Source organism: Crinia signifera, chromosome 4 (assembly GCF_055691185.1).
Source record: "Crinia signifera chromosome 4, ASM5569118v1, whole genome shotgun sequence".
Lineage (NCBI taxonomy): Eukaryota > Metazoa > Chordata > Amphibia > Anura > Myobatrachidae > Crinia > Crinia signifera.
Genome location: NC_139220.1, coordinates 146,869,325 through 146,887,302, shown reverse-complemented (window position 1 = coordinate 146,887,302; position 17,978 = coordinate 146,869,325). Strand labels below are relative to the sequence as shown.

The 17,978-nt window shown below is 42.0% G+C and overlaps 1 protein-coding gene across 3 annotated transcripts in view; it reads left to right on the top strand.

The window, feature by feature from the left end:
• The window catches only part of PNPLA8 (patatin like domain 8, phospholipase A2), a 61,782-nt gene extending 44,796 nt beyond the window's left edge, over nt 1-16,986 (top strand). For all 3 annotated transcript variants that reach the window (XM_083182724.1, XM_083182722.1, XM_083182723.1), the window contains 3 exons: nt 1,382-1,576; nt 12,754-12,949; nt 16,189-16,986. In XM_083182724.1, the coding sequence (XP_083038850.1) occupies nt 1,382-1,576; nt 12,754-12,949; nt 16,189-16,463 (666 nt within the window). In that variant the 3' untranslated portion in view covers nt 16,464-16,986. The remainder of the gene's footprint in view (nt 1-1,381; nt 1,577-12,753; nt 12,950-16,188) is intronic.
• Nucleotides 16,987-17,978: the final 992 nt, after the last annotated feature.

The following is a 17,978-nucleotide window of genomic DNA, read 5'->3' as shown; positions in this document are numbered from 1 at the left end:
TCCTCCCTGCGTGCTATGCTGAACGGAGAGACCTGAACTGGTCAATGACTGAAGAGAGGAGCCGGAGTTCAGCCACTGCCACACTCTGTTTTATGAAAAGAAAACTCCGAATTGACAGGGGCCACGGGCCACTACCTAGTGCCCTTTTGACCCTCGGGGCCCATCACAGGTGTCCCCCTTGTCACCGGGCCTGCCCATGTGGGCCTCTGTATATCCATCTGGGCTGCTCATGGGTCAGTGCTTTGGCCTTGCACCCCCACAATATTTGCCACTGGCACACACAAATGCTGATTTGGGGGGGGGGGGGGGTGGCTTGCTGCACTGAGACTACTGATTGCAGTTAGGGGGGTTAATGTGTGGCATAATGTTAATTTTGGCTCGATCTGGATTGCATAGTGTGCATGCATTTTGGCTTATTCTGTTTGGCATAATGTTACTTTGGCTTATTCCTTGTGGCATAGTATGTAAGGGGCAAGTATACGGGGTTCTACTATTGTATTGCTTAATGGTCCTTATTCTGATTGACGTGCAAGGCTGCATCCATTCACAGATGGGGAGAAGTCATTTGATGGTCGCCGACCATCGAATGATTTCTCCTGCGCACGCAGTTCAGAGAGACTTATATAGTCACTTTAAACTGTGCGCACTCTGTGCAAGGACAAGGCGGGCAGCTGACATCTGGTGATGTCAGCTGTCCGTCACGGCCTCATTAGCCTGAGAACACCCAGCATTCTCATGGGAACACCCATGGAATGCTGGGCGTTCCCATATGCTAATGGGGCTGCCCAGCTCCCCCCGTCCTTCTCCGCCCCCCACTTGGCGTGTAGGGTGCATGCCCCCGGCGAACCGAAAGTTCGCCGTGGGTGCATGCACCCTGTGTCTGCACATGCTCAGACACAAAACCTCAGTCTGCGCATGTGGACCGAATCAATCTGAACAAGGCCCTCAAATTTTTACTGGAAGTGTCAAGTGGCCCTCCAGCTGAAATAATTGCCCACCCCTGGACTAGACAGATGTACTATGTTTGACGTTACATGAAATGTTGCTGGCTACTTTCCGTACAAACAGAGCATAAAATGCATCCATTTATATTGCCCATAAACAAAATAACCCAGCATAGGCAAAGCATGTCTATTCTTAGGGATATATTTATAAATAGTCTCCAGGCTTTTCATCTAAATTGATGTAATTGTCCATTTACAAGTCCTGAGGCGACTTGTATTCTGGGATATTTATCATCTAATGAATTCCCCTTCTATTCTGTGATATTTTTATACGTTTACAGAGTTACAATATTAATATTTTAGTTAAACAAATGAATCATTTTCTGCAAGCTCTGTAACGATTATTGTGTCATTATACTATTTGCCTCTTTTTGCAGGTTGCTGCTGTGAGCACTATCGTTAACAGAGGAATACCTTTAAAAGCGTTTGTCTTCAGAAACTATAACCACATTCCTGGTGTTAAATCTCATTATTTGGGAGGTTGTCAGTATAATCTATGGCAGGCAATTAGAGCTTCGTCTGCAGCACCTGGGTACTTCCAGGAGTATGTTCTTGGTAATGACCTGCATCAAGTAAGTGTGCATACTCGTCCACCTTATTACTTAGCCTGCTTCATTGTAATACAAGCTGTTATTCTCCTCCCCATGTTATAGAGGTTTCAGAAGAACATCTTTCCTGAACGTGCCTGAAGGCTGCTTCATAATCATGTCAAACACATCCCTGACTTCACATCTTTATGTCTCTACAGTCTGTGATTGACCTAATCCCATAAAACTAAAAAGAAATCTGAATTGAAATGAGTCGCAGGATTTTTGACAGCCTTAACTGTAATAAAAAGCATTAATGAGGAACAGAATATTGTGCCTTCCAGCATCTCTTGCTCAGATTCCTAAACAAAAGAGCCATATTACCCTTCATAGAGCAAATCCTACTCCTCTTCAGTGCACCTCTATTTATATTTACAGCTTAATCTAACCAGCCCTGGCTGACAGTTACTAGTAGCCGAATAAATTGCATTTTATTAGTTTTATCTTTAGAAACATCATTTACCTGTCCCCTTGTGTTTCACTGATTGGTGTTGCATCTTTCTTTGTGAGCCTGTTTCTCTTTAATTGTAGCCCTGCTTCACTTGTCTGATCAGAGTACAAATGTGTTCTTACACACTATTCCAAACATCTCATCATCACCACGCATTTTCTATTGCAACGCTACTTGTTCCAAGCATCTTTTTGTGTTTTTTTTTTTTTTTTTCACTTAAATGTACATACTAATCACAAGGTAGAGCTAGTGTGCCAAAATAGAAATGAGTCTTGTCGGCATCATGTTAGGAGCAGATTAGTAGGTGTGTGATGAGGTTTTTTTTTGTTATAGCAGTTATTTTAAACACGGTAAGCTTCCAAAATCCATTGATATCTTTGTCATCTTGGGTATTGAAGAATCATATCCCAAATAATTGGATTTGCTAGCTACAACATTGCAACTATAGCTGGGTACACACTGGCTGAAAGATCGGCCATTAAAGAGAATGGCCATATATATTTTGTAAGCCCGTCTACTCATGTGTACTCCTGATATGTCTGTTGAACGCACTCACCGCGCAAGCTGTGCAGAACAGTCAATGGCCGATATATATTTCCAGATATATTGGGCTACCTGGCTTTGTGTACGGGCAGTCTACTTACTGTGGGGGCAGAAGTAACAGTAGGACAGGCAAATTCAATTGCCCACCCAGCTGGGAATCCTCACTAACACCTTGTGTTGACACCTTGATTGCTTGATGTGATGATGTGTCTGCCATTGTGTCGGTCAGATGTGTACCCAGCCTTAATTGGTGCTTCAGCATTGTATATAAATTCATAGTCTAGTGCAGTGGTAGCCAACTCCAGTCCTCGAGAGCTACCAACAGTTCATGTTTTCTAGATCACCTAGCTGAGGCACAGGTGCACTCATTACTCACTGACACCTTATAAATGATCCACAGGTGGAACTAAATAGTTCACTTGTGATTCTGTGAGGTGAACTGGAAAACATTAACTGTTGGTAGCTGTCGAGGACTGGAGTTGGCTACCACTTACAGTGGCGGATTCAGGGGGGGGGGGCACCCGGGCACGTGCCCCCCCCTGTCATTTCATTTTGTAGCTGAGGACCAGAGCTTTCCAACGAGCCCATCCCCATGTCTCTAGCCCCCCGGGAACCAGAGATATCCCCTGGCAAAGCTGTAACGTTTTTTCCCAATAGGATAATATGGTACCCGTCAATTCCGACCCCCACCTGGTTTCGACGGCTGTCAGTTCCCCCCCTGGCATCACAGAAGCTTGGAGTTGATCTCATTCAATTCCAAATCGCTGGGCCTTCAATATGATACCAGGCTGGTCCATATCAGTCAATCGGTTCCAGAGATATTGCATGTAAGCCGATTTTTTTATTTTTGAAATGTAATTTCATGGCTGTTCATGTTCTTTGAGGGCAGATTACTCTGGAATCAAACGTTCCAGTTTCACTGGACCAAAATCATTTAAAGCCCACTCAAAAGTTCTTCAATATGATACTTGTCTCATGTAAATGGGTCAGTTGGTTCCGAAGATATAACCAGTTAAATGAGATAACTGGTTAAAGGGGGGAGGGGTGGTTTTCTCTCCCCCCTCACACCAGAAAATGCAGGGACTAGGCTGGTGTAAAAGGGGCCAACCTGGGAATGCATTTTCTGGTGTGAAAGGGGTATTATTTCAAATAGCCGGGACCTGCAGTGCTCTGAATACAGCCAGGCTCTGCCACTGTCAGTGGCTATCACTTCTGCCTGGCGGCGGGTGTCCTCCATTTACCGCGAGCATGTATTCCCCCTTGGCAATGAGCATGTAATCCCACATGGCAACGAGCATGGAACCTCTGGCAATGAGCATGGAACCCTTGGCAATGAGCATGTAGATAAGCAGCACTTATGTAGCATAATTTTTAATAGGCATTATGGTGTTTGGCATAATACATAATGGACATAATGGCGTGTAACTTAATGTGTAATGGACATTATGGTGTAAATGTGTAATGCGCGATTTTGGTGGACAATATCCCTGTTTATGAAGCGTATTGTGAATTTTGGCTCAATCCATGTGGCATTATGTGAATTTTGGCTCAATCCGTGTGGCATTATGTGAATTTTGGCTCAATCCATGTGGCATGTGAATTTTGGCTCAATCTATGTGGCATTATGTGAGTTTTGGCTCAATCCATATGGCATTATGTGAATTTTGGCTCAATCCGTATGACATATTATGAATTTTGCTCAATCCGTGAGGCATTATGTGAATTTTGACACAATCCATTTGGCATTGTGTGAATTTTGGCTCAATCCGTGTGTTGTTATGTAAATTTTGGCTCAATCCGTGTGGCATTATGTGAATTTTGACACAATCCATGTGGCATTATGTGAATTTTGGCTCAATCCATTTGGCATTGTGTGAATTTTGGCTCAATCCGTGTGTTATGTAAATTTTGGCTCAATCCGTGTGGCATTATGCGAATTTTGACCCAATCCATGTGGCATTATTTGAATTTTGGCTCAATCCATGTGGCATTATGTGAATGTTGGCTCATTCCATTTGGCATCATGTGTAAGGGGCAAGTATAATGGTGTCTAGTATTTTGTTTCACAATGTGTAGAAGTTGTATATGGTGTTGTACACCCCTTTTGAGTGGCCACACCCCCTTTTCCGGAGCGCGCCTTCGGCGCGCGCACAACTACATCCTTCACTTTTGTCGCCATGGTGGGCCTGCGTACTTTAAATGCCAGGGCCTATTTTTAATCCCATTCCCACCCTCTCTCTGACGCTCTCTTAGCATGTACACTGGCACCACTAACACCGCCCCTCCCCCACCTAAACATCTTTTATCATGGTGCCCCCCCTGTCATTTTATCCTGGATCCGCCCCTGAGTGCTTAGAGCAGTGGTTCCCAACCCTGGTCCTCAAGTACCCCCAACAGTGCATGTTTTCCAGGTCTCACACAGAATCACAAGTGATATAATTAGCTCCACCTGTGGATCTTTTAAAATGTGCCTGAATAATCTGAGCACCTGCCGGTGACCTGGAAAACGTGCACTATTGGGGGTACTTGAGGACCAGGGTTGGGAACCACTGGCTTAGAGGAAAAACCAAAATGAGAGCAATACCTCTCAATTGCATCTTGTGAAGGAATATTGCTTAGTAATAGGTGGCGCAGGTTTGGTGATTTCTTGTCCCATTTTAGCTGCTGGAGATATTTAATCAAACAACTTAGAGAATGTGTTTTATATATATATATATATATATATATATATATATATATATATATATAAATGTGATGGCCGGATACATGTTTTTCATATGTTTATCATTGGTAACAGTTGTTTTATAATGTTTGAATTGTTTTTGGAAGAGGCATCCACCGCAGGGATTGCTATAGCAGCAAAACAAACCAGTTTTGCTTGGAAATTTGTTTCACCCCTGCATTTGAGATTTCTAGTGCTGAGCATCTATCATGAGAGAGACTAGTGAGAAGACATAATTCAATTATTGCTCTATTAGGGCATGATTTCTGCAGGTGAACACACTTCTACTTGCAGCCTCCTGAGGTGGTCAGCAAAAATATGCAAAAAGTCTATGGTTTTGGCACCCAAATGATGTTTAGCCAAGTTATGTTTATAGTGCTATAATTAATGGGTGCCCAATAGGGTTTCCAATCCCAGGGCATTTCTTTCAATCCCTGTATTTCTGGGATACATGGGATTAAGTTGTAATAATGAGCTTTAATCATCGATCTCCCCAAACGGGATGCCCCGCTGTGTCATTTACCTGGTGCTGCTGTGGTTGGAAGATGGGCTGTGCAGCTGCGGTGGGGAGCCGGGCTGTGGTGCAGCTGGTGGGAGCGGAACAGCAGTCCTCTGACATCACGTCAAGCTGTGCACTGTTACAGAGCTGCACAGCTAGGGTCAGGAGCAGCTGGGCAGCTTTTGAGTGGGTGCTCAGCACTGCCCAGCATTAGATTTGCACATGAGCAGGCTAATCCCAGGATCCCGCCGATTTTGAGATTGGCCACCCTACTACCCAAAACTAACTGAATTGCGCCATTGAGTTGCCATTAATAGAGCCATGTAAAAAACTATTGAATCACCATAATAGTTAATTTGTCATGTAATGAGGCATAAATTTTTAGTTTTTGTGGTGTCTTGTGTGATATCTGTATATATTCTGGAAATGTTTCTTAGATGGGTGTGTTTTTTTGGTTTGGGTATGGATTTTGTGAGAATAAAAGACTGTTCTGAGACCAGAAAAGGACAGGGGTAGGCTTATTATCAGATCACATAAATACAGATATCAGAAACTTCTGTTCACTGAGAAAGATTAGAACTAACCAACAAGTACTGTAAGAGAAAAGTTTGGATAAAATTCTTTTATAGGTTGTTTCACATACGAAATGTAAAGATTTACGTAATTTTTCCAATGTGAACCGTAGTTATTACATTATTGTGTGCTGTAAAAACATAGAAAAGTTACTTTTATGTGTTTTCAGATTCCCATATAAAAAGATTTCAACAGCTATTTTGACCTTCTGTACAGTGATGAGTAGAATACCTATTTATACAAGCCGTTTTGACCTGGTAATTAGTGCAATGTGAAAGGGGTTACCGTGTCCCGAAAACAGGTATCAACATGGCAATACGAACCAGTAAAAAAAGCCGGTTCGTTGCCGTATTGCTTGGCGGTGTGAACGGGTTAAACAGGTCGACTGACCAGTTTTCCGTCCACACTATGGAGGAGACTCTAAGCGCTGTCTCCTCCCCTGCCCCTGATGTCACACTGTCCCCCGCGCCCCCTGATGACATCAGCGAGCTATCAGTATTGCCAGTTCGCTGTGGGGATGTGAACATCCCAAAATGAAGGTTCGTGCCGGGACTGACCTGTTTCAAAGTCACGGTGCGAACCTTCATTTTGTGATGTGAAAGCAGCATTAATTGGCTAAAACTAGTACTTCGTTTTCTGACTAGGGAAATCCTGCATTCATGCTTTTTGTACCTTCTAGAAATAAAGAGAAGGATTTCCTATGCTAAGATCTTGCTTTTTTTTTCTTTAAACCATTTTGTAAAGGTTCATTTCAACATGAGCTGTAAGCAAAATAAATAAGTCACCCATTACAAAACTACTTACTGATAAATTGTAAGTATTGCCAAGAATTCAGATTCTTAAATTTTCTTATTAACAAAGGTGCCGGACTATGCGAGTAACTAGCAATGCAAAGCATGTCTTTCCAAGCATTGGTGTGCGATGGTTACTATGGAGTCTGAAGACTGTGCTCCCAAATATTACAGCTGCCTCTGACAAGTCATATATCACTCAATGTACACTGCATTTTGCTGCTCATTTTATTGCATTCAATTGTATCATTATAGTTCGTGGATAAACAGTCTTGTGCTTTGTTGGTTCTACATAGGCAATAGCAAAATGTCCTTTGTAACAGGGCTGAATTGTTTAAGCTGATAACTAGCAAGTGCTGTATTATGGGTAAATAATGTATTACAAATATGTCTAGACAGTAAGATACAAGTTTCCTCTACTCTATAATTAATGGAAAATTTAGAAAACGGTACATTTTATTAAAGTACACACACACACACACACTGGGTGAGTTTTGCTGATTTTCAAAACTATCTTTCCAGATCGCCATCGCCCGCTCAAATCTTTTGCACACACAGTCAAGATCTCCTATGCAGTGTCCAGCAGACAATCCCGCGTCTATCCAACGCAGCCTGCAGTCATCCACTGACGCTCATCCTGTCACTCTAGCACACACTTCTCTGTTGCAGGCCGCTAGTCAAGTCTGTTTCACAATGCCTGTTCACTTCACCAAGCCTACAGGCCTCGGCCAAGCCATTACCATGCCGGAATTTATTCCAGTTCCCTGACATGGGCACAGCCATCTTGGACTTTGTCACATGATAGTTTTTGGCCAACCCAGGTAATACAATTGTGATATCATCTCACTACAGCCTATCCGCTGTAGAGAGACCTTTATAAGTATGCTGGAAATAGACCAAATCACCAGTACAATGATGTCTCCAGGAAATCCTGTTACTCTGTGCAATTTCCATCATGCTGCGCAGCCTGGCTTACTCCAGTGTTTGCACTGATAATCGACTACAGTATGTCGGTCCCTGACAATTCCTGTTGCCATTGTTCACTGCTCACTTTAATCAGTCCTATAGCTTATCCGCTAAAGTATCACCCTTACCTACCAGTCAGAGTCAATGTTGATATCAGCCACCATCGATGTACCAATATCTGTAACGGTCATCATCGGTGGACTTCTATTGTGCCTGTGTTAGTGGTATCTTCCTGAGCTACCCCTAATTTTCTGCAGTATGTTCTCCATTCTCTCCAGTGCAACATCGATGGTCAATATCGAACTTAATATTTAAGTGCACTCCAGTTCCAGCCAATTCCACTTCTCCATTCCAGTGGTATCTTGTTTTCTCTCCTTCGATTCCAGTCATCCTCCAGTTTCAGTCCAGTCACAGATCTAATTTGGTTCCAGTCTTCATATCAGTTACCATAAGCACATACTGTACTTTCCTGCCTAATACAATATACAGCCACACCTTTGGGACCTGGTCTCCACCTCTCAGACGTATAATTTTGAAAATGTTTTAACTAGATTTACAATTTGTGAAATTGGTAAGCTTAATACTAAAGTCTAATTAAAATGTATAATACAGAAAGTCCAGACTTAGATGTATGCACAGCCTGTTAAGATTTTGACTGGTGCCTCTTAAATTGCAGCCAGTTCCACCACCAAGCATTGCGTTCATACGATCATAACGAAACTTCAACATAGTATTATGTCTGAGATGTTATATTTTTAAATAAACCAGCTGTAAATGCACTATCCTGTTATATAAATATAATGTTACTAAACACAGAAATATAAATATAATGTAAATAACAAGACATAATTATGCAACACCTTAATGTCCCCAGTTCAGATGATTATGGTACACATTGGTTCACATGATTTTATCAGACATTACTGCTCCCATTCACATCTATATGCCACAGTTTGGTGCACCACCCAATTCAAATGATTATGCCACAAATTGTTGCCTCCAGTTCTCTTGATTATGGCACATATTACTACCCCTAGTTTGCAGGACTGTGCCAGAAATTGATGCCCCAATCTCCTCACTGGTTGCTGACGTCACACTACTGAGAGAAAGAGAATGCATCTCCATCTGCCTCTTCCTTGTGGTTACAGTGGTGGAGAGCTGCATAGAGTAGTCACCTGCAGACATGACCTCTCAAAAGCTGGGCTACACTTGAGCGGTACCATTAGGCGAGCACTGGTGGTACCGCATCTTATAACTACTGGTGTCTCCTCCAGTCAGTGAGTATTGTGCAATGTGGTCCCAGGCCCTGTGCTTGATGGGTATCTTCCCCTGGGGTAATGGCGTAAAATGATCAAATCCACCTCTGTCTGTAGGGTACTGAATTTTTGGTAAATGTAGCTGTTACTGGTTAGACCAAGCGTGTCAGAATGGTGTCCAAATTTTTAAAATGCCAATGCTGGAAGGTTTGTTTTTGCAGTAGACTTGGAAAACATTCCTTAATTCCCGTTGGGGTTATTTCCTTATCATTTGCAAGGGCGCTGGAAGAGATGTTTCGACATTTGTCTGGATATAAATAAGCCATTGTAGATGTCATCCTACATTTATTGATTGCCCGTTAAGTTCCATGTCAAAATATGTCCAGGCATAACAAAACATTATGCTGAATGCTTGTCTCCCATATGATAAATTAAATGTGTCCAAACCAAGTGGTTATTCTATTTTATTTCAGAGAAGATACATCTTTTGGCTTCATGATTTCTGCATTGATGAAAGATTGTTTTTAATGTGTTTTCAGTTTTTTGTTTTTTTTTACATTCATCTGCACAATGTCTGTCCCTTTTAATACCTGTATATCCAGCACATGATGTTAGAAATATTTCACACATTGTACAGGAGCCATATTTCAATATACAGTATATGTATATAACAAGAATTTACATTCATTTAGGCCCACTACTTAATGAAATCATTATTTAATAAACTAATGCAGTATGTCTTTCTACTTTCCTGGTATCTATAGAAACTTGCTAAGAAACCTTTTTTTTTTTTTTTCTTTTTTCGCTCACCAATTTACCATCCCTTGTGTACCTATCACAACAGTAGTAATATGAAATCCAGCTCAGTGTGAAACTGTACTAAATAATTTATGAGTCTCTCTCAAGGTTCTCTTCAAAAGAAATCAAAACAACAAACCTGGCCTACTTGAAAGGGGGAGATTGTTCTTTAAAAAAAACGAAATGGTGCCATATTCAAGCATTACATATTATCAAAGACCCAGAAGAATTAAGAATAGTATAACATCTCCAATTAATTCAGTGCTTCATTTTTAATAATTTAATACAGTATACAAGAGGGAACACAATCTGGTTAAGTAGAAATGTATTATAGATATTTATATGATACATAATTTGCAACTAATTATAACTTAACTTCACAATTTAATTTAAAACAAAATAGCTATGCATTTTTAAATGTTAATGCTCATTATGTTTTATATGTTGCCATGCCTTATTGTGTATCACCGCTGCTGTGACAGATTCAAAGGTATATTTAGAAAAGTAATCTGGTGCGTAGTACATGATACTCTTATAGTGTGTACACATGGTTCGATATGGCTTCCGATGTTGACGATATCGTCAACATCGGAAGCCATATCGTATACATATCGCATACTGATTGTATGCATTGTAAGGGCTTCCTAGCCCGATGCGCGCTCCCGTTTAAGGAGAGATCGGAGGGGAGATAGAGTGGGCAGCACACTCTATCTAGCACAAATCGCAAGCATATCGCATGCATCGTATGTGCCTTGCGATATGCTTAAGATGCGATGTGCTATACGATTTCCAGGGCCCTGTCAGTCATCCTGTTGTTAAGTCAAAATCGCTTAGTCGAAATCTTAAGCAAATCTTAAGGCACATAGGAAATCGCATAGTAAATCAAATAGGAAATCGCATAGCAAATTGTATGGTAAAAAGTCAAAATCTTAAGCATATCTTAAGGCATATCTTAAGGAGTAGAGAAAAAAAAAAAAAAAAGGGAAAAGTAAAAATCGGACAAAACATCGAATCGTACATCGGATCGCACAGAACATCGAACCGTGTGTACACACTCTAAAACTTATTGTTATATTGACTCCGAATGATTCATATTCACAGAATATCAAATACAATTTAATTGATGTTTCCATATAGAATAATAACACAAATGTGTCCCTTAGTGGCCAATTGTTTTTTGTTACTGGATATTGCTGTTATGACAGTGTCTTGCTTCCATGACCAGCAGAACACTTTTTTTTTTTTTTTTGGCTTGTTTTACAGTGTTACTTACATTAAAACCTAATTGTATTCCTTCCCTATGATCTTTAAAGGGCTTTAATATTCTACAATGTCCTGTTTTCCTCGTCACCCATTTACCTTATTCAGCTCTGACAACAATGTGAGAGCAGGGATGAATAGAAGACTTCTGGCTGTCTTCTGCCAAGAAGATAATGCAGATGCTTATGTCTCCAAGACGCTGCCTTGATATGATGTGCCATATTGATGTATAGAACAGTAGTATAGTGTGCATTCACATGAATATTGAGCCTCGGAGGTCCATCATATGTTGTTTATACATCCTGTACTCACATCACAAGCCGCAGCGTTTAATTATAGGGGCTATGGGGGGAGAGATTATTGTTAAGCATTCTAATAAATAAGTTGTATTAAGTATGTTATTATGAACCACTATTTACATACACTATACATGTGTAGCCTCATTTAATTACACACATCCTGTCACTTTGCATACATGTACAATTCTCAGCGATAAACTTCAGCATACTTTATACTCAGTCACACTTTAGGAAAGCAGTATAATAATTTAGAATGAAATCATCTCAGACCATTTTCCACCTTTTGGTGTGATCTTGCAATTTTTAGGAAAACTAAGAAAAAACCTGTAATATGTAGCATATCCCACTCTTCCCATGGCTATGGGAGAGGCTCTTCCTCTTTAGCTCATGCAACAGGCTTTTAATGGCATTGAGGTCTGCACTCTGAATGGGACTATCAATGGCTTTGATCCTCCTCTTCTGAAGCCATTCCTTGGTTGACTTAAGTGTTCTTTAAAATATATGTTAGAAGGTGAAGTTCCTGTTCAGCTTTTGACAGAGGCAAGTCGTTTTTACCCCAAAATATTTCAATATTTGAATGTTTTCATCTTACCCTTTGTCCTGCTAAGAAGTGCAAAATCGAGTACTGGGAAAAAAAAACACACTGGGCCCAGTGTGGTTTTTTGCCAGTACCCGATTTTGCATGCCATCTGCAAAGCCATTACTGTAGGCCTCTAAGTGTATGGGGACCATTATAAATAGCTCAGACATGCATAATATGGGAGATTCTTGTCACATTTTGATACTGACCAGCAAATCCTGCAGCTCCTTTAATATTACTGTAAGCCTCTCCGTAGCCTGCTTAAGTTTCTCATTGCCAATGGTACACATTGCCAATGGTACACATAAGTATCTCAGGCTAATGCTAGTTTTCATCCTGTTTGTTTCTTTATTTGCCTTTGAATTGAAGACAATTTTAAATAAGTTAAACTCTGTTTCTGAAGTATTTTATAATTTTGTTACAGGATGGAGGTTTGCTTATTAATAACCCATGCGCATTGGCTCTTAATGAATGTAAGTGTTTATGGCCAGATGTGCCTCCGTATTGTGTGATCTCACTTGGTACTGGACGCTATGAGGGGACAGGAAAGAGTACAGCAACTCACACGAGTCTGAAAGCCAAAATCAACAATGTGATCAGCAGCGCTACTGATACAGAAGGTAAACATTAACTCAAATAATGGGCCCTACACACATGCCGATGTGTGCAGGGCGACCTAGCTGCGCTATGTCGGGCTGTGCTGCGCCGCTATCGCCTAGCACACAGAGCTGACAGCCCACACACAGAGCGAGCTGTCAGCTCTGTGTGCTAAGCGAGCGGACAGCACCAGTGTTCTCCGGTGGGAGAACACTGCCGATGCCGAGATTGATGGACACTGTCCGTCAATCTCGGCCACCGATAAAGACGCGCGGGGACGCGCGCCGATGCAGATACAGCCCCCACACATACACCGATGTGAGGGCATTTGCTAAGCGACTTTGCAAAACTAAGCAAAATCGCTTAGAAAATGCCTTAATATCGGCATGTGTGTAGGCCGTATAAGTCAGAATAATGAAATGGGTAATAATAACATGGCAGAAACCTTGTCAAGGCTGCAAAGCCTCTTTTTTGTCAGACTAGCAAGTTCATTTGCATTCCTGCCATAACAGATGTGTCCTCCTATATCTAGCCTCAATATAGCATGCAGTTTGAGGTGCCTGTCAAGAGAGGGCATCCAGGTCTTATGCTGCTCTGCTAACATTGGGGGGGCATTCGTGCACACAACATACACATATCAAATTGATCACAGTCTACTTGTGCATCAAGGCATCATCTGTTTACTTCTACATTAAGGGGTAGCATAAGCAACCTGCGGTTGGAACATGGTTTCCATGCATTTCACCCAGAGGATCCATGCGTGCTTTAATGTCATACATAGCTACAGTATGTTATATATTTGCTAAAATTTTATTGTGGGACATATGAATTATAATGGATTCCAGTATTATGTTATATTGGCTGTCAAGTTTGCAGAGATGTTGTTCAATAATTACATCCCAGGGAGGTTAAAGATAGTGCCTAGGGACGGGGGTAGCTTTATACTTTACTTTCCATGGTGGATCAAATTCTAACACAAAATAATGCTTTGGCTGAGGTGGTAAAGCAGGGTTCAGTTGTATCCAATAGTGCTCATGGCTAATCTATGGTTAAGACCATTGGGCTTGCATGTATTTAATGTAAAAATCCACTTTGCCTCTCCTCGTAAGAGGTTCCCGGCCCCTGGTATATGGTCTATAGCCATATGTTTCAAGTCTACGGGCTAATTTCTCATCTCGGCAAAGTGGCAGGAAATTGCACTGTTAATTGCCGATCTGCGTAGTGCCATCCACTCGCGCATGGTCCAGGTGGTTTTCCCCACGTATAGCAGATGGCACGGGCATGTTATAATATATACAATGACAAAAGATGTGCAGTTCAATATGTTGTCCATACGGACGTTTCTGACTTCGGTAAAATGAAAGCCCAAGCACACTTCTTGACAAAACCAATGGGTTGCTATAGATGCTTAAAATGCACCGTATGATCACTGGCAATTTATTCCAAAATTCAACCAAGGATCAATTTTCTAAAACTCTACACATATTGAATTGCACATATTCTAATAAATATTATACTGCCAAAGTTATAACCTCACCAGGCCTGTGTAACAAACAAAGCCCCTGTCATTTAAACATTGTGAAAGTATAAGCTTTTGCTTTGAATTGATTCCAGAGTGATTGTGTCACTGTGTCTTTCTAACAATGAGAGTGATGTTGAGGATATTTTTAATCTGCTGATGCTGTCCTGCTCTGCAAACTCAGCATATTCACAAGTTGAGTGTATTGCAGTTCTGAGCATGGCCAATATTTAATTTGACTGAAACCTTACTCTGATACGCATTGCAGGGCTGATTTAAGGACAAAACACATTTGCTTTTAATCATTTATAATTTGCTTTAGAAAGTGATTTTTTGTTGTTCAACAAAGTCTGTTCTTAAATAACATATAGACCCCTATGGGATGTATGTATGCACAGATAGAGGGCCAGATGCACTAAGCTTCAAAAGTGATAAAATGGAGAGTGATAAACATCCAACCAATCAACTCCTACATGCCATGTCACAGGCTGTTAGAAAAATGTCAGTCAGCAGCTGATTGGCTGGCTGTTTATCACTCTCCATTTTATCACTTTTGTAGCTTAATGCATCTGGCCCAGAGCCCTTTAATACTGTAGGATTAAGTAAACCAGGGCTGTCAGACTTAATCCTATGCTAATCCCCTACTGTATTGTTCTATGTATTGTATTGTATTGCAGTTGAGAATAATGATGATAATAAGCCTTGGTGAGCCATGGCTCTCCAGAGAAGGCTAGTTGACATCTGTATGTGTGTGTGTTTATAATAAATAAATTTAATTATATATATATATTAATGAGGCATAATGTTTTTGACCTCTGTAGGCATCGTTAACGATGCAGCATGCCCATTGCAAGAGAGATTAATGGGTGCTGGAGCAGATCCTTTTTTTTTTTTTTCTTGGTGCCCCTTCTCCCCAAAACATTATTTTTTTTTATGTGCTCTTTTGCAGTGATTATTTGCTCATTGCCAGGGGTAACGTAACATGCTCATTTCCAGGGGGTTTATAACTAGTTTCCAGTGAGGTTCCTTGCTTGTTGTGACAGGGTTTCTTGCTGATTTCCATGAGGATATTTACTCATTGCAATGCAGTTACACAAAGCGCACTAGTGCACTTCCATGTATTGCTGTATGCGCTGCCTCTCCCTGACATGCCAGGTGGGCTGCAGTCCCCCTTGCCAACGAACAGTTTTAGTCCCCCTAGGTAACGAGCAATTTCAGTCCCCCTTGGCATTAAGCATGAAGCCCCTGGCATCGAGCATGAAGTTCCTAGCAATAAGCATGTAGGTAAGTGGCACTTATGTGTCAAATGTGTAATGGGCATTACGGTTTGTTATATAGTATATTACATGGCCTTATGTGTAATTGGCATAACGGCATGTGGCCTTATGTGTAATGGGTAGTACAAAGTTCACTAAAATGTGCAGTGGGCATTACGGTGTGTGGCGTAATGTTAGGCTGTGTCCCCTTTTTGCTGCGCAAGAGCCCCACTTACTGCAAATGGGGGGGTGAAACATGCCCTTGCTCCGGTTACCGTGGCCCCTAGCTACACCACTGCCTGGAATAATAATGGCCACAAAGACATTACATACTATAGATTTATCAATAGACACACTAAAAAACTTTCATAAATAAAAAAAAAATTGAATTTCAAAAGTAATGCTTGTTTAACGACTTACAAAAATGTAAATCGTTATGAATGTAGAATTTATTTTTTAATCCCATGATTTTTTTTCTTTGCTGTAGAGGTTCACAAAATGCTTGATGCACTGCTACCACCTGACACCTACTTTCGTTTCAACCCGGTCATGACTGAAGAAATACCTCTAGATGAAAACCGCAAGGAAAAGCTCCTCCAGCTACAGTTAGATGGCCAGCAATATCTAGATCGAAATGAAGACAAATTGAAAAAAGCTGCTAAACTTTTGAAACAAGAACGAACAACAATGCAGTATATTTGTGACTGGGTTAAATTAAAATCTGACATGTGTGATGGCCTTCCGCTTATTTCCAAGCTGTAAACCTGCAACCATGATCTAGCCATATGCCACAAAAGGCTTCTTGCAGGTGCAGATACTAGAACACCAAGTACTGGGGTCTGCAGCTTCAATCACATGATTTCTGTGCTTTTATATCTTCTCTCATAGCCAGTTTGTAAAAGGAACAATGGTCGTGAAGCTATTGTAATTGCTTCGCTACAAATGTAATCTGGACAAGAAGACAGACTGAAAAACTTCATTTAAAATAGGTTTAAAGTTCATTAACATTGTGCTGGTTAATAAGAATATGTATTTTGTAGACCTTTCTTGACTTCTTTTATTACATTTTTATTGATCCCTTGGATTTACTTAGTAAGGCTTTATACATTATTTATTGAAAAACTGTTTTTTTTGGGTGGGTGTGTGCTTTACCTCTGAGCACTTATAAAGCACATTACATCCTTGTAAATTCCGTCCTTGTAAATTCCGTCCTTGCTGTTTGTGTAAATCAAATGTTTCAAGCGAAAAACATTAAAAACTCAAGCTGTTGCACTGTGCTCCACTATGCTCGGTGGTCCATAGCAAATGTTTCCTGCAAAGGTGTAAGCAGAGAGCAGTGGCGCCGGAACGGGGGGGGCGAGGGGGCAGCTTGCCCCCCCCAAAATTTCTGTGGCGGCGGCGCTAAGGCAGATGCGGAAGCCAGGGGAAGGAGACGTGACGTCTCCTTCCCCTGACTAGTGAGCGGCTCATGTGGGCGGGGGCTGAAGATGCGTCCAGCGCGCGCCAAGCCCAGCCGCCCTCCCTCCCGCCCGGCGCTGCCCGGCCGTCCTCCCTGCTGCCCGGCCGCCCTCCCTCCCGCCCGGCGCTGCCCGGCCGACCGCCCTCCCTCCCTCCCGCCCGGCGCTGCCCGGCCGCCCGGCGCTGAACGCCCACACTCCCTCCCGCCCGGCGCTGCCCACCCGCCCGCAGAATCAAGGACCAAAGAGGTGAGCAAAATTGCCAGCAGTGTCCCCATATTGCAAGCATTGTGCCCTTATTGCCAGCAGTGTGCCCTTATTGCCAGCATTGTGCCCTTATTGCCAGCAGTGTCCCCATATTGCCAGCAGTGTGCCCTTATTGCCAGCATTGTGCCCTTATTGCCAGCATTGTGCCCTTATTGCCAGCAGTGTCCCCGTATTGCCAGCAGTGTGCCCTTATTGCCAGCAGTGTGCCCTTATTGCCAGCAGTGTCCCCGTATTGCCAGCAGTGTCCCCGTATTGCCAGCATTGTGCCCGTATTGCCAGCATTGTCCCCATATTGCCAGCATTGTGCCTGTATTGCCTGTATTGCCAGCAGTGTCCCCGTATTGCCAGCATTGTGCCTGTATTGTGCCCGTATTGCCAGCATTGTGCCTGTATTGTGCCCGTATTGCCAGCATTGAGCCCTTATTGCCAGCATTGTGCCCTTATTGCCAGCATTGTGCCCTTATTGCCAGCAGTGTCCCCGTATTGCCAGCAGTGTCCCCGTATTGCCAGCAGTGTCCTCGTATTGCCAGCAGTGTGCCCTTATTGCCAGCAG